This window comes from Carcharhinus amblyrhynchos, chromosome 9 (assembly GCF_965287045.1).
Source record: "Carcharhinus amblyrhynchos chromosome 9, sCarAmb.v2.hapA, whole genome shotgun sequence".
In the NCBI taxonomy this organism is placed as follows: domain Eukaryota; kingdom Metazoa; phylum Chordata; class Chondrichthyes; order Carcharhiniformes; family Carcharhinidae; genus Carcharhinus; species Carcharhinus amblyrhynchos.
Genome location: NC_137332.1, coordinates 99,977,640 through 100,000,278, shown reverse-complemented (window position 1 = coordinate 100,000,278; position 22,639 = coordinate 99,977,640). Strand labels below are relative to the sequence as shown.

At 45.4% G+C, this 22,639-nt stretch overlaps 1 protein-coding gene across 1 annotated transcript in view; it reads left to right on the top strand.

Annotated features, from left to right (window-relative positions):
* LOC145348487 (netrin-G1-like) overlaps positions 1-22,392 on the top strand; it is a 41,545-nt gene extending 19,153 nt beyond the window's left edge. The window contains exons 2-5 of the mRNA XM_080196676.1: positions 7,939-8,582; positions 13,445-13,617; positions 18,484-18,510; positions 20,273-22,392. Coding sequence (XP_080052802.1) covers positions 7,939-8,582; positions 13,445-13,617; positions 18,484-18,510; positions 20,273-20,502 — 1,074 coding nt within the window. The 3' untranslated portion in view covers positions 20,503-22,392. The remainder of the gene's footprint in view (positions 1-7,938; positions 8,583-13,444; positions 13,618-18,483; positions 18,511-20,272) is intronic.
* Positions 22,393-22,639: the final 247 nt, after the last annotated feature.

The window sequence follows — 22,639 nt, the reverse complement described above, 5'->3', positions numbered from 1 at the left end:
TGACAAAGGAGCAGCGCTCCGAAAGCTAGTGGTGTTTACTACGAAATAAACCTACTGGACTTTAACCTGGTGTTGTGAGACTTCTCACTGTGTCAAGAGATATGACAGACAAGGGCAGCAGATACATGAGAACACCACCACCTACATGTTCGCCTCCAAGCCACTCAGCATCCTGACTTGGAAATATATCGCTATTCCTTTGCAGTCGCTGGGTCAAAATCCTGGAATTCCCTCCCTCACGGCATTGTGGGTTAGCCCAAGCACATGGCCTGTACCATTTCAAGAAGGCAGCTCACCACTACATTCTCAAGGGCAACTAGGGATGGGCAGTAAATGCTGGTCAGCCAGCGATGCCCATTTCCCACAAATGAATAAAAAAAAACTTATGGCAGATTCCGAGGGCTCAAAATAAAGGAAGCCCTCGAGGAGTAGCAGGGGCTTACTGTATAAAGAATTTAGGAGAGCAAAAGAGGGGGCATGAACAATCACTGGTGCTTATAATAAATGAAAATCCAGAGGGTTTTTGAGGCCAGCATGAGTAGGGAATGTGTAGGCAGCATTTGAGACCAGTGTGGCAATTTGTGAGTGGAGCCAGAAGAGGTAGGTGATGTTTTAAATGAATACTTTGCATCTGTGTCCAGTATGGGGAAGAAGGATGTATTATATAAACCAGGGAAGGATATTGTGATTAATTTGAACAACTTAGCATTGATAAGGAGGATGTTGAGCCTAAAAGTGGATAAATATCCAGGGTCTAGATGAGATGTATTCAAGGCTGCAAGGGGAGGCAAGGGAGGAGCGTGCAATGGCTCTGACATCAATTTTCCTATCTTCCCTAGCTACAGGAGAGATGTCAGAGGACTGAAGGACAGCTAATGCACCATGAGTATTTAAGACAGGAAGTAGGAAAAAATATAGGAAATTTCATGCTAGTAATACTAACTTCAGTGTGAGGAGAAAAAATGGAAAAAATATCTGAAGGATAGAATTAATCTCCACTTAGGGCGGCAAGGATTTATCAAAGGTAGTCAACGTCAAATGTAGATAATGTTGTATAAATTTGATTGAATTTTCTGTGGAGGTGATTGGGTGTGTAGATGAGGGCAATGCTGTCGGTGTAGTCTATATGGGCTTCAGTAAGGCTTTTGCCAAGGTCCCACATGGAAGACTGATGAACTTTATGAGAGCCCATGGGATCTCGGGCAATTTGGCAAACTGGATCCAAAATTGGCTTGGTGGCAGGAAGCAGAGGGTGAATGTTGGAATTGTTTTTGTGACTGGATGACTGTGTCCAATGGTTTTCCATAGGGATTGGTGATGGATCCCTTGTTGTTTGTAGTGCACATTAATGGTCTGGACCTGAATGTAGGAGTTGTGACAAGTAAATTAGCAGATTACACAAAATATTGTTGGTGTAGTGAGGATCAAAGCCTTCCTTCACAGGAGGATCTAGACAAGCTGGTTAGATGGACAGTACAGTGACAAATGGAACTTAACTCTGAAAAGTATTTTGGGAGGAAGAACAAGGCAAGGGAATACAATGAACAGTGAGAACCTAGGAAGTACAGAGGCTCAGTGGAACCTTGGTATGGTGTCGAAATTTGATGATGACACCAAGAATGGTGGAATGGCAAATTGCGCGGAGGGTGTGGAGAGTCTGCAGAAGGATCTAGATAGGCTGGGTGAATGGACCAAGAACTGGCAAATGGAATTTAATGTTGGCAAGTGTGAGGTGGTCCACTTTGGTAGGAATAATGGTAGGAAGGGCTATTACTTACATGGCGAAAAACTGCAGCAGGCGACGGTGCAGAGGGACCTCGGGGTCCTTGTGCATGAGTCGCAAAATCCCAGCCTGCAGGTGCAGCAGGTGGTCAGGAAGGCTAATGGGATGCTGGCCTTCATAGCGAGGGGGATTGAATATAAAAGTAGGGAGGTCTTGCTGCAGCTGTATAGGGCACTGGTGAGGCTGCAGCTGGAGTACTGTGTGCAGTTTTGGTCGCCACATTTATGCAAGGATATTTTGGCCTTGGAGGGAGTGCAGAGGAGGTTTACTAGGCTGATGCCGGAGTTGAGGGGGTTGAGCTATGAGGAGAGGCTGAATAAGCTAGGCTTGTACTCGTTAGAGTTTAGAAGAATGAGGGGAGATCTCATTGAGACGTATAAGATGATGAATGGGATGGATAGGATAGAGGTGGAGAGACTCTTCCCGCTCAGAAAGGACAGTAGGACTAGGGGGCACAGCCTCAAGATAAAGGGGGGACGGTTTATAACGGAGTTGAGGAGGAACTTCTTCACTGAAAGGGTGGTGAATCTCTGGAATTCTCTGCCCGTTGAAGTGGTGGAGGCTGCCTCGCTAAATATTTTTAAGACGCGGGTTGATGGGTTTTTGATAAGCGAGGGGATTAAGGGTTATGGGGAGAGGGCGGGAATGTGGAACTGAGCCACGACAGATCAGCCATGATCTTATTGAATGGCGGGGCAGGCTCGAAGGGCTAGATGGCCTACTCCTGCTCCTATTTCTTATGTTCTTATGTATACAAGTCAATTGATCTCTGAAGACAGTAGGACAGGTAGATAAGGTGGACATGAAGGCATATCAGATAATTGCCTCTATTAACCAGGGCATTGCATATAACAGCAGGGAGGGTACGATGCTGTATAATATGCTGGAGTAATGTGCACAGGTCTGGTTGCAACGCTATAGGAAGGAAATAGTTGTACGAGGGAAGGTAGAGTAGATTCACTAGGATACTCCCTGGACTGGAGAGTTTCAGCTATTAGGAAAAACTGGATAAGTGGGATTGCATTTCTTGTATCAGAAAATACTGAGGAGGACCTGATTGAGGTATAAAATTATGAGGGATATACATAGTGTGAATAGGAAGGAATATTTCCCCTTAGCAGAGGGGGTATCTACTCAGTGGTAGAGCATTTCACTGCAGATCAAGAGGTCCCTGGTTCAAATCCAGGTGCCCCCTATCATTTATAGTGACATGGTGGCACCGTGGTTAGCACTGTTGCCTCACAGTGCCAGGGACCCAAGTTCATTTCCGGCCTCTGTGTGAAGTTTGCACATTCTACCAGTGTCTGCATGAGCTTCCTCCAGGTGCTCTGATTTCCTCCTCCAGTCCAAAGATGTGCAGGTTAGTTTGACTGCCCATGCTAAATTGCTATTTAATGTCAGAGGGATTAGCAGGGTAAATACATGGGGCTACAGGGAAAGGGGCTGGTTGGGATTGTAGTTGGTGAAGACTCAATGGGCCGAATGGCCACCTTCTGCACTGTAGCGATTCTATGAAAAAGGGGTCAATAACTAGGGGCAGAAGCTTAAGATTCAGGGTGGGAGGTTTACAGGAGAAGTGAGGAAAATCTTTTTCATCCAGGGCGTGGTGGGATTCTGGAACTCACTGCCTGAAAGAGTGGTAGAGGCAGGAACCCACAGAACATTTCTGAAGTATTTGGATGAGCATTTGAAATGCCATAGCATCCAAGGCTATGGAACGAGTGCTGGAAAATGGGATTCGAGTAGATAGGACACGATGGGATGAAGGGCTTCTTTCTGTGCTGTAAAATTCTCATAAGGGAACGGTGGAGCGAGGGAACAGTGGAGCAAGGTACCATCTCCATATCTCACTCCACACCTTCTGTTGTTTCCACTGAACTCCCATCAGCATTTCTTTTCATCCAGAGACCTCTGTTTAAACAGTACCTTTTCATTGAAACATCAGTTGCAGCACTGGGACACAGACCTGTTAATGATGTCCCAAGGAGACAGTAATTCTGGAACACTTAACATCTGTACTGTTCAATTATTCATTCATCATTTACACAGCTTTAGGATCCTGTTACTAATATTCAGTGGATTCGATTAACATTGAGGATTAAAAATACTTGATTCCAACATGCAGCTTTCAGTTAATGACTTTAGTCGATGCTGTGACAATTGTAGATTAATTAATCTTGATTCTCTGTTTGTTACCACACTCTCCATCTTTAACACACACATTAGTTTGATAGCTTGCTGTAAACTGACACTTCATACAGTTACTGCTCTAACAGGGTGAGCTGCATGATCACTTAGGGAAGGAGTTTAGGCTGATTCAATGTTGCTGATTTCAGGGAGTGCAGATGTCTGTCTAATCATCAGGATTCATTGCAGCTACTCAACAAAGCTCCTTCAACAGCCCCTCCAAAACACACTCTGCCCTGGGATAGTGCACCCTGACTGCAGTGTGTAATATCTACAGGATTCACTGCAGCAACTCACCAAAGCTCCTTCAACAGCAACCGCCCCCCAAACCCGCTCCCTGAACCAACAGTGTACCCTGACCGCAGTGTGTTCTATCTACAGGATTCATTACAGCAATTCACCAAGTCTCCATCAACAGCATCTCCCATACCGCTCCCTCCACTAACAGTGCACCCTGACTGCAGTGTGGACCATCAACAGGATTCACTGCAGCAACTCACCACGGCACCTTCAACAGCACCCTCTAAATCCACTCCCTCCACCACCCAGAGAGAGAGCAGGTACATGGGAACACCATTGCTTCCAGGTTCTCCTATCAGCTACGCACCACCCTGATTTAGAATCATAAAATGATATGGTAGCATCAGGCCATTCAATCCATCTGTGCTAGTTCTTTGAAAAATATACTCCAATTAGTCCCCTGCTATTTCCATTGCCCTGCAAAGGTCATGGGGAACAACACTTGTTTTCAAATCCTGTGATGTTCTAAAACTCGTGTCTGTAAATATTTTAGTGGTGGGAAGCTATTTTTAGTTAGACAGTGAACATCATTCTTCAACACAACAGTGATAATAATTACCTAGCTGTCGAGCTGTCCAGTACAGAGTGCAGCATGATGTAGCACCGACAGATTTATGAAGACATCTCCCTGAAATAATGAGGGTGTGTAAATATTCCATGTTTCCAAGATAGTGCAGAGGAAGCTTTAGTGTTTTTTTCTAACCTGTGCTCTACCTGCCCTCTGAGTATGTGACGGAAACAGTATGGAGGGAGCTTTGCTCTGTTTCTAACCTTGTACTCTATCTGTCCTCTGTGTGTTTGATGTGGACAGTGTAGAAGGGGCTTTGCTTGGTTTCTGACCCCGTGCTATACTTGTCCTGGGAGTATTTGATGGGGACAGTGCAGAGGGAGCTTTACTCCGTATCTGACTTCAAGCTGTACCTGTCCTGGGAGTGTTTGATGGAGACAGTGTAGAGGGAGTTTTACTCTGTATCTAACCCTGTGCTGTACCTGTCCTGGGAGTGTTTGATGGGGCAGTGCAGAGGGAGCTTTACTCTGTATCTAACCCCGTGCTGTACCTGTTCTGGGAGTGTTTGATGGGGACAGTGTAGAAGGAGCTTTACTCTGTATCTGACCGCATGCTGTACCTGTCTTGGGAGCGTTTGATGGGGCCAACAGGCTCTTCAAGCCCGCCCTGCCATTCAATATGACCATGACTGATGTATGTTAACCTCAACTCCTTTTCAGTGCCATTTCCCCATAGCCTTCTGTTCCGCCATCTATCAGAAACTTACCCGCCTCTACTTTAAATACTTCTAATAATCTGGCCTCCACCACCCTTTGGGGCAGAGAATTTCAGAGATTCACCACACCTTGAAGACATTTCTACACACCTCAATTTTAAATGACAAGCCATTTATCATATACCTATGTCCCCTTGTTCAAGACCATCCCATGAGAGAAAGCATCTCACCATCTCCCTCAGGATTTTACATGTTTAGATGAGGTCAGCTCTCACTCTTCTAAACTCCAAGAAATATAGACCCGTCACTTAGTCTCTCTTGATAGGACAAACCTCTCATCACAGGAATTAGCTTGTGATGATTCGACTGCTTCCAATGTTACGATGTGTTTTTTTATGTAAGGGGAAGAATGCACTATTGCAGGTAAAGCCTCACCAACACCCAAAGCAATTGCAACAAAACCTCCTCATTTTTAAACACCAACCTCTTTGCAATAAAGACCAAGATGTTGTTTGCCTTCTTAGCTACTTGTTGGACCTACCTGCTAGCTTTTTGTGATTCATACACTGGAACACTTAGATCCCTCTGTACTTCACTTACATGTAGTCTCTCTCCATTTTGATAATAATCTGCCTTTTGATTCTTCCTACCAAAAATGCACAACCTCACACTTCCCAAGTTAAATTCCATTTGCCATCTACAAGATTCACTGCAGCAACTCACCAAGACTACCTCAACAGCACCCCTCAAACCCATTCCCTCCACAAGGGCAGCAGGTAGATCGGAACACCATCGCCTCCAGGTTCCCCTCTGAGTAACCACTCTCATTTAGAATCAAAGAATCATAACATTTTACGACGCAGAATCAGTCCATTACGCCCAGTTACCTATTCTATATCCCATTGCAGAATGACAATATTCTCATCACATCTCTGCCCTTCCACCAATCTTCGTATCATCAGCAACTTTGGAAATGTTACATTCTGTTCCTTCCTCTAGGTCATTAATGTAAATAGTGAATAATTGCAGGCCAAGGACTGATCCCTGCAGTACTCCACTAGTTACACCTTCCCACTCTGAAAAGGACCCATTTGTTCCAACTCTGTTTTCTATCTGACAGCCAGATTTCAGTACATGCTGACACATTTCCTCAAATTACAAGAGGCCTTTACTTCATGCACCAGTTATTTATGCAGCACCTGATTAAATGTCATTTGGAGATCTAAATACACAATTATTCTCTGTATCTAAACCCTTGCTGTACCTGTTCAAGAGTTGTTTGATGGGAACAGTGTAGACAGAGCTTTAATCTGTATCTAACCCTGTGCTGCACTTGTCCTGGGAGTGTTTGATGAAGACAGTGTAGAGGGGAGCTTTACTCTTTATCTAACCCCATGTTACACTTGTTCGGCAGTGTTTGATGGGATCAGTGTAGACAGAGCTTTACTCTGTATCTAACCCTGTGCTTTACCTGTCCTGGGGGTGTTTGATGAGGACAGTGTAGAGGGAACTTTACTCTGCATCTAACCCCGTGTTGTACCTGCTCTGGGAGTATTTGATGGGGACAATGTAGAGAGAGCTTTACTCTGTATCTAACCCCATGATGTACCTGTCCTGGGAGTGTTTGATGGGGACAGTGTCGAGGGAGCTTTACTCTGTATCTAACCCTGTGCTGTACCTGTCCTGGGAGTGTTTGATGGGGGCAGCATAGCGTGAGTTTTACTCTGTACCTAACCCCGTGATGTACCTGTCCTGGGAGTGTTTGATGGGAACAGTTTAGAGTGAGCTTTATTCTGTATCTAACCCCATGCTGTACCTGTCTTGGGAGTGTTTGATGGGGACAGTGTGGAGAGAGCTTTACTCTGTATCTAACCCCGTGCTGTCCCTGTCCTGGGAGTGTTTGATGGGGACAGTGTAGAAGGAGCTTTACTCTGTATCTAACCCCGTGCTGTACTTATCCTGGGAGTGTTAAATGGGGACAGTGTAGAGGGAGCTTTACTCTGTATCTAACATTGGTGAAACCTTCAGTCACTTAAACATCCACAATAATAATCAGACCATTGCCTATAAAGAACAATAATAGCAGCACCTGTTAGAGCTGTGTTTTAGAACATCTACAGTCTGACTCAGTCTTTTAATTCTGTTTGTCACTTCCTGACAGAAAATTAACTTTGTTCAGATTGAGAAACTAAAATCAACATAACTACATACACGGGAAAAGACTACATGGCATTTGGGAAATACTCTCCCCTTATGGCAGAGGGAGATTTTCTCCGTATCTAATGCCGTGCTGTACCTGTCCTGGGAGTGTTCGATGGGGACAGTGTAGAGGGAGCTTTCCTCTGTATCTAACCCCGTGCTGTATCTGTCCTGGGCGTTTGATGGGGTTGGTGTAGAGGGAATGTTTCTCGTATCTAACCTGTGTTACTCTGTCTCTATTCCCAGGAGAATCCATACATGTGCAACAATGAGTGTGACGCTCGCACGCCCGAGCTCGCACACCCACCTGAGCTGATGTTGGATGATGAGGGACGGATTCCCAGCACTTTTTGGCAAAGTGTTTCCTGGAAGAATTTTCCGAAGCCCCTCCTGGTGAACATCACTCTGTCCTGGGGTAAGAGTATCGAGCTGACCGAGGACATCGTCATCACCTTCGAGTCGGGCCGGCCGGAGCAGATGGTCCTGGAGAAGTCTCTGGACCATGGCCGGACGTGGCAGCCTTACCAGTTCTACGCAGCTGATTGCCTCAACTCCTTTGGGATGGAGGCGAGGAGGGCCCGGGATCTGAGACCGGCCTCAGTGCTGGACATCATCTGCACAGAGGAGTACTCCAGGGGATACGTGTGGAAGGTGGACAAAATGGTTCGCTTCGAGATCCAGGAACGCTTGTCCCAGTTTGGGGGTCCGCGTCTCGGTGACATGGCCTCGCTGTATGGCCAGCTGGACACCACCAAGAAGCTGAGGGACTTCTTCACCCTGACCGACCTGAGGATCAGGCTTCTCCGGCCGGCCACTGGACCCACCAGTGTCGACCCACTCAACCTGTCCAAGTACTTCTACGCCATCTCCAACCTGGACATCCGCGGCAGGTGAGAGCTCCCTGACCCTTCTGGGTAGAGTCACTGAGGCCACAATTCACCTCCAGGGAGCAAAGGGCCAGGCTCAACATCTGGGGTGCACCAGCAGAGGGAACATCTGGGGGGTGCCCCAACATGGTCAAGTATGTTGGGGGAGGGGAACTGGGTCAACATTTGAGAAGCATGATAAGGGGGAAGATGTGAGTGGCACCGGATCAAGGTCAACATCTGTGGAGTATAATCAGGGTGACATTGAGTCAGTGTCACCATCTTTTTTTGGGGGGTGGGGTAAGAATACCACTGGCAAAGATAGCGAGGGGGATAGAATATAAAAATAGGGAGGTCTTTCTGCAACTGTACAGGGTACTGGTGAGGCCGCAGCTGGAGTACTGTGTGCAGATTTGGTCGCCACACTTGCGCAAGGATATATTGGCCTTGGAGGGAGTGCAGAGGAGGTTCACTAGGCTGATACCGGAGATGAGGGGGTTGGACTATGAAGAGAGACGAAATAGGTTGGGTCTGTACTCGTTGGTGTTTAGAAGGATGAGGGGGGATCTTATAGAGATGTATACGATAATGAAGGGGATGGATAGGGTAGAGGTAGAGAGATTCTTCCCACTTAGAAAGGATAGCAGGACTAGAGGGCATGGCCTCAAGATAAGGGGAGACCTGGTTAGATCAGAGTTGAGGAGGAACTTCTTCACTCAAAGGGTAGTGAATCTCTGAATTCTCTGCCTGTTGAAGTGGTGGAGGCTACCTCACTAAATATATTTAAGACACGGGTAGATAGGTTTTTGATAGACAGGGGAATTAAGGGTTATGGGGGGAAAGCGGGAAAGTGGAAGTGATCCACTTCAGATCAGCCGTGATCTTATTGAATGGCAGGGCAGGCTCGAAGGGCTAGATGGCCTACTCCTGCTCCTATTTCTTATGTTCTTATGTTCCAATTGTCCTTCAACTGAAGAGATTACGAGACAATTTCAGAGGGGCAGTTAAGAGTCAACTACATTGCTGTGGGTCTGGAGTTACATGTAGGCCAGACTTGGTAAAGATGTCAGATTTCCTTCCCTTGAGGACTTAAATCAGAATTAATGGTCAAGATTTACAACAATCAATGATATGATTTCATGGCCACCATTCCTGAGACTAATTTTTATTTCCCGATTTTATCAATTGGAATAAAACTCCACCCAGCTGCCGTGGTGGGATTTGCTCCCATGTTCACCAAACTTTAACTTGAGCTCTCTGGATTACTAATCCAGTGGCATTACCACTACACCAACCCCTCCCCTACTGGAGAGCACAATTAGACCAAACATCTGGGGAACAATATCAGGGGGAACATCTGGAGTCAGTCTGTTAGGGCTAACAGCTGAAGTCTCTCTCAGGTCTAACATCTGGATCATTTTGCCAGGTCTAACATCTCGAGTCACTCTCATTCTAGGGAGTTTCTCAGAGGGTGAGAGCTCCTCGATGCTTCTGCCCAGAGTCTCTGGAATGAGTGCTCAGTAACTGGTGAGGGATTTACAGGACAGATTGGGATCACCCAGTCCCTTTCTCATGCACACCCCTACGGTGGTCACTCAGCATTATATGCTGCCTGAGTGCTGACTCTAAATCCTTTCCTGAATGGCTGTGTGATCGTGTGTGCACCAGCATTGTGACGCTGCACACACACTAGTATCATTATTGTCTGTACACACTAGCATTGTGACGCTACATACACTCCAGCCTTGTGACGGTGCATAGACACCAGCATTGTGATGGTGCGTCCTCACCAGCATTGTGATGGTGCATAGACACCAGCATTGTGATGGTGCGTCCTCACCAGCATTGTGATGGTGCATACTCACCAGCATTGTGACGGTGCATACTCACCAGCATTGTGACGGTGCATACTCACCAGCATTGTGACGGTGTGTAGAAGCCAACACTGTGATGCTGCATGCACACCAGCATTGTGACGCTGCGTACACACCAGCATTGGGATGGTGCAGGGACACCAACATTGTGATGGTGCATAGACACCAACATTATGATGCTGCATACACACAAGCATTGTGAGGCTGCATACGCACCAGCATTGTGATGCTGTGTGCACACCAGCATTGTGACGCTGTGTACACTCTAGCATTGTGACAGTGCATACACACTAGCATTGTGATGCTGCGTACACATGAGCACTGTAATAGTGTGTACGCTTCAGCATTGTGATGCTGTGTACACACCAGCATTCTGATGGTGCATAGACACCAGCATTGTGACGGTGCATAGACTCCAGCATTGTGACGGTGCGTAGACTCCAGCATTGTGACGCTGCGTGCACACCAGCATTGTGACAGTGCGTACATGCCAGCATTGTGACAGTGCGTACATGCCAGCATTGCGACAATGCATATATGCCGGCATTGAGACAGTGTGTACACTCCAGCATTGTGACAGTGCGTATACATCAGCATTGTGACAGTGCGTACACACAAGCATTATGACAGTGCATGCACTCCAGCATTGTGACAGCCTCCCCTGCCTCTGGTGATGGGCTTGTTGGTGAGTTCTGTGATCTGCTGGCTGGCTGACACTGAGGGAATGATTTCCCGTTCACCCTTCAGCCAATCTCTCAGTAGCAAGTGAACAGAACCTATCCCTTTACTCTCAACACCGCCCACCTCCAGTCTCATCAGAATTCAGAGAACCAGATTGAAGATAAAGAAGCTGTTCCATCCGTATATTCCTGTGCTAGATCTGTAAAAGAGCAATCCAATTAGACCTAGTCCCTCACTGTTTCCCTATCACTCTTAACATTTCCCAATTATTATTCAGCCTGCTTCCACCGTCCTTTCAGACAGTGAATTCCAGATCACAATACTGTGTAAAAAAAAATCTCTCCCTCTGGATCTTTCTCTAATTAATTCATCCTGTTACCGACCCTCCTGTCAATGGGAACAGTTTCTCCTCATTTACTCTATCAAAGCGGTCCATGATTTAATGAATGATTCTGTTTTAAGATTCCCTTCCTGTCCAAAGTCCATTCAGTCTGTATCAGTGCATTCCCATTCACCCATCATACAATCTCCGGGATCCTGGGCTTCATTCCCTTTTGTTCAGGCTTCCAAGAGATTCACCAGAGTTCTTAATCCAGGAGAATTTTCAGACACTAATTAAAGAACAGGAGCTGGAAAATGTTTACGCTGCTGTTCAGCCATCTCCCAGGAACAATCTGGGTTTTGCTGAATTTAATAAAATAAAAAGCTGGCAGAGCTGGGAATTTTTGTAAAATGAGCAAACTGCAGATTTTGAAGCTTTTCTTCAGCAGAGAGTGAAACAGCGGCTCAAAGCTATTAACACCGAGAGCCACATTCTCACAATTCACTGCAGAGACTGACACCCTTCTCCCTCCAATCTCAGCATTCCCAACACAACAAAAACAGAAAATGCTGGAAAATCTCAGCAGGTCTGATAGTATCTGTGGAGAGGGAACAGAACCAAAGTTTCGGGTCAGGATGACCCTTTGGGCTTGGGCTTTTCCAAATTGTCTTCACTAAACAGCAACAACCTGCATTTATATAGCACCTTTGAAAGAGGTAAATGTAAATCAGAGACTGTAAATCAGAGTGGAACATTGAGTCACATGAGGAGATATTAGAAAGGGTGAATTGAAGATTGAATGAAGAGGGAGGTTTAACTGTCAGAGGAGTTTAAAAGTTTATTTGTTTAGAGCTGATTTATTAGTTACAACTAAGACTTACATTAACTCTGCAATGACGATACTGTTAAATTCCCTTAGTCACTAGACTCCAGCGTCTGTTCAGGTAAATGGACCTAACCAGCATGTCTTTCTAGAGGAAACCTATGCAGACACAAGGAGAACGTGCAAACTCCACACAGAGTGTGACACAAGCTGGGAATTGAACCTGGGTCCCTGGTGCTGTGAGGCAGCAGTGCTAACCACTATGCCACCAACAAACTGGGAAAGGTTTCAGGCAGTGATTTCCAGGGCTGAGGGTCCAGGCAGCGGAAGGCACGGACACCAATGGTTATATTTGATTTGATAACACTCAAGGGGAGGCAGTGGAATTGTCACTGGACTAGAAACCTAGAGATCCACTGACAAGTTCTGATCGAAATGTGACTCCAGGTCCACTGCAATATGGTTGATTCTCAGAATGTATAGGATCATAAAATCCCAGAATGGAGACCATTCGGTCCATCATGCCTGCACTGACAACAATCCCACCCAGGCCCTATCCCAGTAACCTCATGGATTTACCCTGCTGATGCCCCTGACACTAATGGGCAATTTACCATGGCTAACCAACGTAACCTGTACATCTTTAGAGTGTGGGAGGAAACCAGAGCACCCGGAGGAAACCCACACAGAATGTGCAAACTGCCCAGTGCTGTGAGGCAGCAGTGCTAACCACTGCACCACAGTGCTGAACATTAGGGATGGGCAATATGTGCTGATTTAAAATAAAACTACTTCAAAACAATTTGGGATCGGATTGTAAATCTATATTGAAAGGCGCTAGAGAAATGAAAGTGTACTGGTGATGTTGTTGTTATTAAGAAAGGAAGATTCTGCAATTTCACCAGTACATTTTCAGAGAGCTTGACAGTCAGTGGAAGGTCCTGAGGAGGGGACAGGTGCTATAAGAATCCAAGTTCTCCCTTTGGGGGGGCTTGGGGCTGAGCTGGTTACAAATCCCCCCTAATTTGCTGCTGCTCGGAATCAATGGGCAGAAACACCAGCAGAAACTGTCCTGCTGCCCCTACACTGAGAAATGTGGCTGTGTCCCTGCAGGGTGATGAAGGGTGAGAGGGGGAAATGGAGAATCCTGGATTCTGAGCATCTCCCGCTCTCCTTTCTTTTCCAGGTGTAAGTGCAATCTTCACGCCAACAACTGCATCATGAAGCGGGACAGGCTGAGCTGCGTGTGCGAGCACAACACGACAGGGCCGGACTGCGGGAGATGCCGGAAAGGCTTTCAAGGGCGGCGGTGGAGAGCTGGCTCCTACCTCCCAATCCCCAAAGGGACGGCCAATATCTGTGAGTAAACGGGCGGAGAGATTCATTCCCCGGATTTCATTCTCCACTCCCGCTTCTCCATTGTCCGACTCAGTGGACGTCTGTGACTGTGTTCATTGCAAACTGGGACTCACACAACTGGGGATGAGACAGAGGAACGGACAGCATGGGGAGAGGCTGCCCTTCGGACCGACCTTCCCGTGATAGCTTTCTGAAACTCTTGATGGCTCACAACAGATTGGGGAACAATACCTGAATGGATGACTGTGGATAGGCAATGGCAAATATTCAAAAAGTGCCTGGGTGAACTGCAACAATTGTTCACCCCTGTCTGGTGCAAAACTGAAATGGGAAACCATGACATACATGGGAAATTAGAGCTAGTGTTAGATCCAAGGGAGAGGCATACAAATTGGCTAGAAATAAAAGATGAACAGACGTGAGGATTGGGAGCAGTTTAATATACAGCAAAAGACGATTGATTATCAAGAGGAAAATACAATATGAGATTAACGAGGCTGGGAATATAAAAAAAGACACATTGTAAAATTTTCTATAGTTATCTGAAGAGTAAAATATTTGTGAAGGCAAATGTAGGTCCCTTACAGTCAGAAACAGGGAGGTCTCTAATGGGGAGGGCATAAATGGCTGGACAACTACGTACATACTTTGGTTCTGACTTGACAATGAAGGCAACAAATAATGTACCAGAAATGTTGAGGACTATAGACTTTAGTGAAAGGGAGGAATGAAAGGAAATCGATATTGGCAGAAAAATGGTGCACAGAGTCGGACATTCAGAATTGACCCTTTGGCCCATCAAGTCTGTGCGAACAATAACTAACACAAGGTCACACTAATCCCATTTTCTAGCGCTTGTCCCATGTCCTTGAATGTTATCATATGTCAATGGTCATCCAAATACTTTTTAAAGGTTGTAAGATTTCCAGTCTCCACAATTTTCCCTGACAGTGCATTCCAGATTCTCACCACCCGCTGAGTGAAATCAGGCTTTCTCAAATACCTCTGAATCTACTGCCCCTCACCCTGTAACTATGCCCCCTCATGATTGACCCCTCAACCAAGGGTAACAGCTGCTTCCTACTTACCCTGTCCATTCCCCTCATAATCATATACTTCTCAATCATGTTCTCCCCTGCCCCACCACAGCCTCCTCGGCTATAAAGATAAAAACACAAGCCCATCTAGCCTCTTGTTATAGCTCAAGTGCCCCATTCCAGGCAACATCCTCAGTGAATTTCCTCTATAGTGCAATCACATCCTACTATGGTGAGGTGACCAGAACTGCATGCAGTTCCCCCAGTTGTATCCTAACCCACATTCTCCAAATTTACCTCCTTGCTCTTATCATCAGTGCCGTGACTGATAAAAACAAGTATCCAATATGCCTTTTTAACATCTGTACTTCCACCTTCAGGGATCTGTGAGTAAGCACCCAAAGATCCATCTATTCCTCTGTTGGGAAAATTGATGGGATTGAATGCCAAAACATCCCAAGGTCTGATAATCAATATTCAAGAGTACCAAAGAACATCTCTCTAGAAACAATGGAAGCACTGGTGGTCAACTTCCAAGATTCTACAGACTTAGGAACAGTTCCTACGGATTAGAACAGTTCCTACAGCTACTATAACGACACTATTTAAAAAGAGAGGTAGAGAAATAACGGAATTATAGACCAATCAGCCTGATGTCAGTAATGGGCAAAACCCTAGAGTCCATTCTCGAGGAATTTATAGCAGAGCATTTGGTAAACAGTGCTGGAATTGGACAGGATCAAGATGGATTTACAAAAGGGGGAATTGTGCTCGACAAATCTAAGACAATTCTTTAAGGGTGTAACTAGTAGAGTTGTTGAAGGAGAGCCAGCAAGTGTCATTTATTTGGATTTTGACCAAGTCCTACATCAGATATTAGTGTGTAAAATTAAAACACATGGGATTGAGGGTAGTGTATTGCAATGGATAGAAATCTGGTTGGCTGACGGGAAACAGAGTTGGAATAAATGGGTCATTTTTCAATGGCAGGCAGTAATGAGTAGGTTATTGAAGGGACTGCTGCTAGGACCCCAGCTAGTCATGATTATATGCAATATTTAGGTGCAATATCTTCAGCTTTTCAGAGGAGACAAAGTTGGGTAGGAGAGTGAGCTGTGAGGACAATAAGCTGATTTAATGGGCAAATGCATGACAGGTGCAATGTAATGTGGATAACTATGAGGTTACCTGTTTTGGTAGGAAGAACAGCAAGGCAGATCATTACCTGAAAGGGCAACGAGACTTGAATTTCCTTGTACACTGAAGGTAAGTATGTAGATGCAGCAGGTGTTAAGGAAAGCAAATGATATGTTGGCCTTCTTAGCTGGAAGATTTGAATACAGGAGCAGGCATGTCTCGCTGCAATTATGATGTGGGTATGCCGGCATTGGACTGGCGTAAACACAGTAAAAAGTTTGACAACACCAGGTTTTAGTCCAACCGATTTATTTGATAATACCCACAAGCTTTTGAGGTTTCCCTCTTTGTCAGGTGAAGGAGAGTTCTGGCCTCAGACAGGGCATATAAAGCACAGACAGTTTAGAGAGTTTAGAGATTACTGATTAGAATGCGAATCCTTACACCTAACCTGCTGTTCAAGACCTGAAGTGGATGACAATGTGAGTGGAAGGAGCACTGATCACAGGTTACAGAGATGTGTATTGTCTCCAGACAGTACAATAAGTGAGGTTTTGCAAACCCAGGCAAGTCACGGGGGTTACAGATAGTGCGACATGAACCCAAGATCCCTGTTGAGACTGTCCTCATGTGTGCGGAACTTGGCTATCAGTCTCTGTTCAGCGACTCTGCGCTGTCGTGTGTCGTGAAGGCCGCCTTCACTCGATCGCTCGACAATCACCAGGCAAGACTGTTCCCTTCCTGTTGGCAAACACTTCAGTGGTCACGGGCATTCAGCCTCTGACCTTCGGGTAAGCATTCTCCAAGGTGGCCTTCACGACACACGACAGCACAGAGTCGCTGAACAGAGACTGATAGCCAAGTTCCGCACACATGAGGACGGTCTCAACAGGGATCTTGGGTTCATGTCGCACTATCTGTAACCCCCGTGACTTGCCTGGGTTTGCAAAACCTCACTTACTGTACTGTCTGGAGACAATACACATCTCTGTAACCTGTGATCAATGCTGCTTCCACTCACATTGTCGGCCACTTCAGGTCTTGAACAGCAGGTTAGGTGTAAGGATTCGCATTCTAATCAGTAATCTCTAAACTGTCTGTGCTTTATATGCTCTGTCTGAGGCCAGAACTCTCCATTCACCTGACAGAGAAACCTTGAAAGCTTGTGAGTATTATCAAATAAATCGGTTGGACTAAAACCTGGTGTTGTCAGACTTTTTACTGTGTCGCTGCAATTATACAGGACATCGGTGAGAGCACATCTGGAATTGTCTGTGTAGTTTTGGCCTCCTCTAAGGAAGGAAGTACTTGCTATAGAAAGAAGAGAGATTGAGTCAATTTGGATTATATTCGCTGGAGTTCAGAAGAATGAGGGGGAAATCTCACAGAAACGTATAACTTTTTAACAGGACCAAACAGGGCAGACACAGGAAGAGGTTATTCACGATGGTGGGAGAGTCCAGAACCAGGCATATTAGTCCAAGGATACAGTGTAGACCGTTTAGGACTGAAGTGAGAAATGTCTTCACCCTGAAAATGGTAACCTGTGGGATTTGAAAGCAGTTAAGGCCAAAACATTGTACGCCTTCAAGAAGGAGTTAGATATAGCTTTTCAGGCAAAGGGACTTTACAGATATGGGGGGAGCCGGATCAGATGAATGGGGAGCAGGTGCAGAGGGCCGAATGGCCTCCTGCTCCTATTCATTTGCTTCGATGAAACAAGTGCAAACAAAATAGTCCCACTCCCCCTGCTCTTCCCCCATAACCCTAGAAAGTTCTCCTTTATCAAGTATTGTTCCAATTCCCTGTTGAAAGTTACTATTGGAATTACTCCCATTGATCTTGCACTCCCACAATTTCCGGTGGTAACAGCCTGCTAAGTTAAAAATATTTCCCCATCTCCCTCTCTGGCTTATGTCCCAGTTATCTTCAATCTGTCTCCTCTGGTTGCCGATCCTTCTGCCGCTTGAAAACTCATTCTCCTTATTTTCTCTATCAGAGCCCTCTCCGATTTTTGAACCCCTCTCTAGGTGGTATGACAGAGTCAATGGGCAAGGTGAAATTGATGACATTCTGCAGGGGGTGAGGTTATAGTCGTCTATTGGAATAAATATGATGAAATCTCATTGTGGACACACACAAAGATGTACAGGCAGCAATGCGGTGAAGACTAATGTGCGTATGGAATATTAATAGCTAGATGAGCATCTGGGAAACAGCTGGAGCAGGGTTGCAGGGAAACACATCACTTTATAATAAATCTCTGTGAGTGAACTGGGCACTGAATTCTGGGAGGGATATTTGTGGTCATTGCTGTGTCTGGAACACATCGAGTTCAGTCAACAGATAGCGACATGAATTGGCAATGGGAAAGAGCTATATGTGACTACTGACACACTCATATATTAACGCTATGCACTTACACATGAATCATGATTTACTGGAATCCACTTACCCATGAGTGTCAAAATAAACCGATTGAGCAACTCAATCTCATCTCACCCAGGGGGCTGCTGTGAGTGGTCAGAAAATGCAGCCTGTCATTCAAAGATCATAGAGAAACTTTTGTCCATGAGTTTTAGTAAAGTCAACCTCATGACCACTGATTGTGTGGAGTGGCATTGATATGCTTATAGATAAAGACTGTTATTCAGACTTATCTCTGAATCTTTGTTTCTCTTTCCCTCTCCAGGTCTCCCGGACATTGTCACCAAGGGCTGTAAGTATGACCTAAGCTCTCTGATCTAAGATCTACTAACCCAGAGTGCATTTCTGAAAAAAAAAACTCCACTCAAACCTCCCTCATTCCTCACTGACTGAGGAACAGATGTAGGAGTGAGCAGAGAGTGAGTATGGAACAGGTGTAGGAGTGAGCAGAGAGTGAGTGTGGAACAGGTGTAGTAGTGAGCAAGGAGTGAGTTTGGAACAGGAAATGAGTATGGAACAGGTGGAGGAGTGAGCCGAGAGTGAGTGTGGAACAGGTGTAGTAGTGAGCAGGGAGTGAGTTTGGAACAGGGAGTAAGTGTGGAACATGTGTAGGAGTGAGGAGGGAGTGAGTGTGGAACAGGTGTAGGAGTGAGGAGTGAGTGAGTGTGCAACAGGTGTAGGAGTGAGCAGGGAGTTGGTGTGGAACAGGGAGTGAGTGTGGAACAGGAGTAGGAGTGAGCAGGGAGTGAGTGTGGAACAAGTATAGGAGTGAACAGGGAGTGAGTGTGGAACAGGAGTAGGAGTGAGCAAGGAGTGAGTGTGGAATCAGTATACGAGTGAACAGTTATTTGTTTGAGGTTCTTCTGTTTCACTTTAAGAGGCTCTTTGCAAATCTAATCATATGTATGGTTTGTGTCGTTATCGACTGTTTCACCATCTTTACCTCAGCCTGAATCAAACCTTTGTGGAGTTAATAGCTATTAAATAAAGCCATGTTGTTGTTTACGTTCGACCCCACATATGCAATAGTTGCTTGTTTTGTCCTGAGAAGGCAGTACAAGGGTATTCTCTTCTTGAATCGGTGTGAATATCTTTTGTTATAATTTTAGTTCTAGATGTTTTTACAACAATATTTTTGAATAAGGATTCCGTTACGTTTCTTATTAGGAATGGTAATCTTATCGGTCTATCAAATGCTGGACTTGTTTGGTCTTCCATTTTTTAAACATTGGAATTAACTGTGCACTTGTCCTCTGGAAGTATTCCCATTCCTGATTAAACTTGCTATCTCTGTTCTAATGCCTCTGCTCCCTCTTCCTAACATCTTTAAATATCCATACATGTAATCCATCTGGACCAGGGATGTTATCCTCTCTAAGCTTGATTCACTTATCAATTATATCCTCCCTTAATTAATGTCACCTCCTCCATGTTATTCTTCTTGGGAAATGCTGATAGAAAGTATTTTAATATTTCTGCCTTTTCTCTGTCACTTCTGAGTGACATTTTCTCTGCCCTGATTAACCAGTTGATTTTTTTAAGTTTCTTGTTGAATACTTTACAATTTAATTTTATTTCCTGTGTTTCTTTATTTATTGAGATCCCCTGCATTTTCCTCATTGTTAATTAATTTCTTTTAAAGACTCTATTTTTCATACTATTTCTTCACCCAGAGGGTGGTGGATGTTTGGAATTTATTGTCTGGTTTGCTGGTGGGGGGTAGATACCCTCAAACTCATTAAAAAAGTACCTGGATCTGTACTTAGGCTGCTGTAACATTCAAGGACACTACTGGGAGGTAGGATTAGAATGGCCAGAGAGTATTTAACTTTTATTTTTCTTCCAGTCCAGGCACAATGGACTGACTGGCCTCTTTTTATAGATCTGTGATATTCCCTTGGGAATCTGACCTGATTAATCATTACAATATCCTTGGCTTCTGATTATTTTTCCTCTGTATAAAATCTTGTTGTAAATGTGAACAGTCAAAACAGTCTATAAAGTGGGGAGTTTATTTAATGAGCTGACCTTTCTATTACTCTGTTCTCTCACAGCGGGCGTGTGTGATAACCTGCTGACGCGGTGTGAGAATGGAGGAGTGTGTGAGGACAACGGGAGGTGTCTCTGCCCCGCTCCCTACACCGGTCTCCTGTGTGAGAAAGTCCAGTGCGCGAAGGGAGTGGCAGGATGTGCATCTCAATCCCCTCCGCTCCCCACCTTACACCGGGTGCTGCTGTCACTGACTGCACTGCTCACTGCTGCTAACAGCCATCCCCGGCTCTGATCCACTTCCAGCGCACTGACCGCTCACTGGAAGCTGCGAGGAGCAGAAGGATAATCCGGCGTTGACTGAATCACTGTTTGAAAAAACAAAACACTCTCCCCTCCTGCTCCCCCACACCTTCCCGGGAATGATAAACTGGAACTGAGGCCCGAGTCCTGGATTTCAGAGACTGGAAGGAATGGACAGACAGTGCAGGGGAACTGGACTCTCTGAATCTCCCCCTGGTGGGACCCAGGCAACTGCTCATCTTTATTCTCCAATCACCACTCACTCAACCCATGTCCAGCTTTGGGACAAAGAAAGGATTTGGATTTCTACTGAACCTTTCACCACCTCAGGACATCCCAAAGCTCTCTTTCAGCCAATGTGGGACTTGTTCAATCAACCGCAATGCATTAAAGACCACATAATCTGTTTCAGTGATAGACATGGAGGGATCAATATTCACACTGGGAAGATTCCCCTTCTCGTCTTCAATTACTGACTCTGGGATCTTACACCTATTTGACAGGAGCTTCAGTTTAAGGTCTCATTGGTACATTTTAACTCTTGTAATATAGCCACTACTTTCTCCCTTTTTCCTCCCCTGCCCTCCATCACTCATCCATCTTTCCCTCCTCCCCTCTTCCTCTCCTTCCTTCCTGCTGCCTCCTTCATTTCCCCTCTCTCTGTTACATTCACCCTCTGTTTCTCCTTCCCCTCTCCCTCATGTCTCCTTCACTTCCTCCTTCTCCCTCTCTCCCTCACTTCCTCCCTCCCTCCCATGAGGGATTGCTGAGTGCGGACCAGGCAAAACCTGAGTGAATGCCAGGAGAAGTTCCAAGTTCCCCACAGCCTGAGCTTTGGCGAGTGTTACTCTGTAATCCTGGTCACTGTGGTCTTTGTGGAATCACTTTCCTAGTCCCGCTTCCATCCATGGAGACGGGAATATTCCTGAACAGTACCACAACGTAAATGTGTTTGCTAATTGTTTCCTACTAAGATGAAGTTATTTAGTTGTAATGACACAATGCGATGTGATTCTTGTCTGTGTTGGTGAATATATTTGTCATTGTGGAAATCCCTGGCAATGGCAGCCTATACCTGATCTGGAGTGAGGGGAGGGGTGGATTGGAGTCAAAGAGGAAGGAAAGGGCTGGAGCAGTAGTGGCAGCAATGTGGTGGTGTGGGAGGGCAGTTATGTTGGCCAATCACTGCTGCATTGGGATCTTGCTGTCCCCAACGTAGCTGCTGTATCTCGTACATAATAACAGGGACTGCACTTGTGAAGTGTTTTATTGCTGGTGAGGCAGTTTTCCATCTGTCTGCTTCACTTTGTCCTGAGTTTATTTTACACAGAGGATTCAAAGCTTTAGCTGCAATAAAGTGGAAGAGATATTGTGCCCTGCAAAAATTTCAGTCGATGGTGTACCAGACGGGGATATTAGTCATCATTGATTTCTTGTTCAGCGGAATCACTTCCTAATCTGTATCGGGAACTCCTGTGGAATATTTGTGCTTTGGAAGAATTATCATCTCAGCTCCTTGATCTGACATTTCAGATAATTACATTTTGTAAAATCACTGAACAGGTTCTGAATGTCTCCACTGGGTACCTTACCACAATTGAATACTCCACACTTGGTCAACAGGTTCTTTGAAGATTTATGGTACAGAATTATCATTTGCTTGCGCTGCCAAAAGAAACCTCGGCGAGTTGTTCGGTGGGATGATGGAGCCAGTGCTAAATGGGAGACGGACTCAACTCCACCAGCACCGGATTCCTTGTTCACAATCATTTTAACACAACTGTAACCTTAGACCTCAGCTGATTGATGGCAGTGAGATTAGGGCAAATAGCCATTAATAAGAGAAGGTGGTGGAACAGCAGCATTTTTACTGGACTAGAAATCCAGAAATCTAGGGTAAGATCTGGGGACGGGGGTTCGAATCCCACCATGGAAGGTGGTGAAATCTAACAACAATAAAAAAAATCTGGAATTAAAAGTCTAATGAAACCTTTATTGATTGTCATAAAAACCACTTGGTTCACTAATGCCCATTTGGGTGGCACGGTAGCACAATGGTTAGCACTGCTGCTTCACAGCTCCAGGGACCTGGGTTCGATTCCCAGCTCGGGTCATTGTCTGTGTGGAGT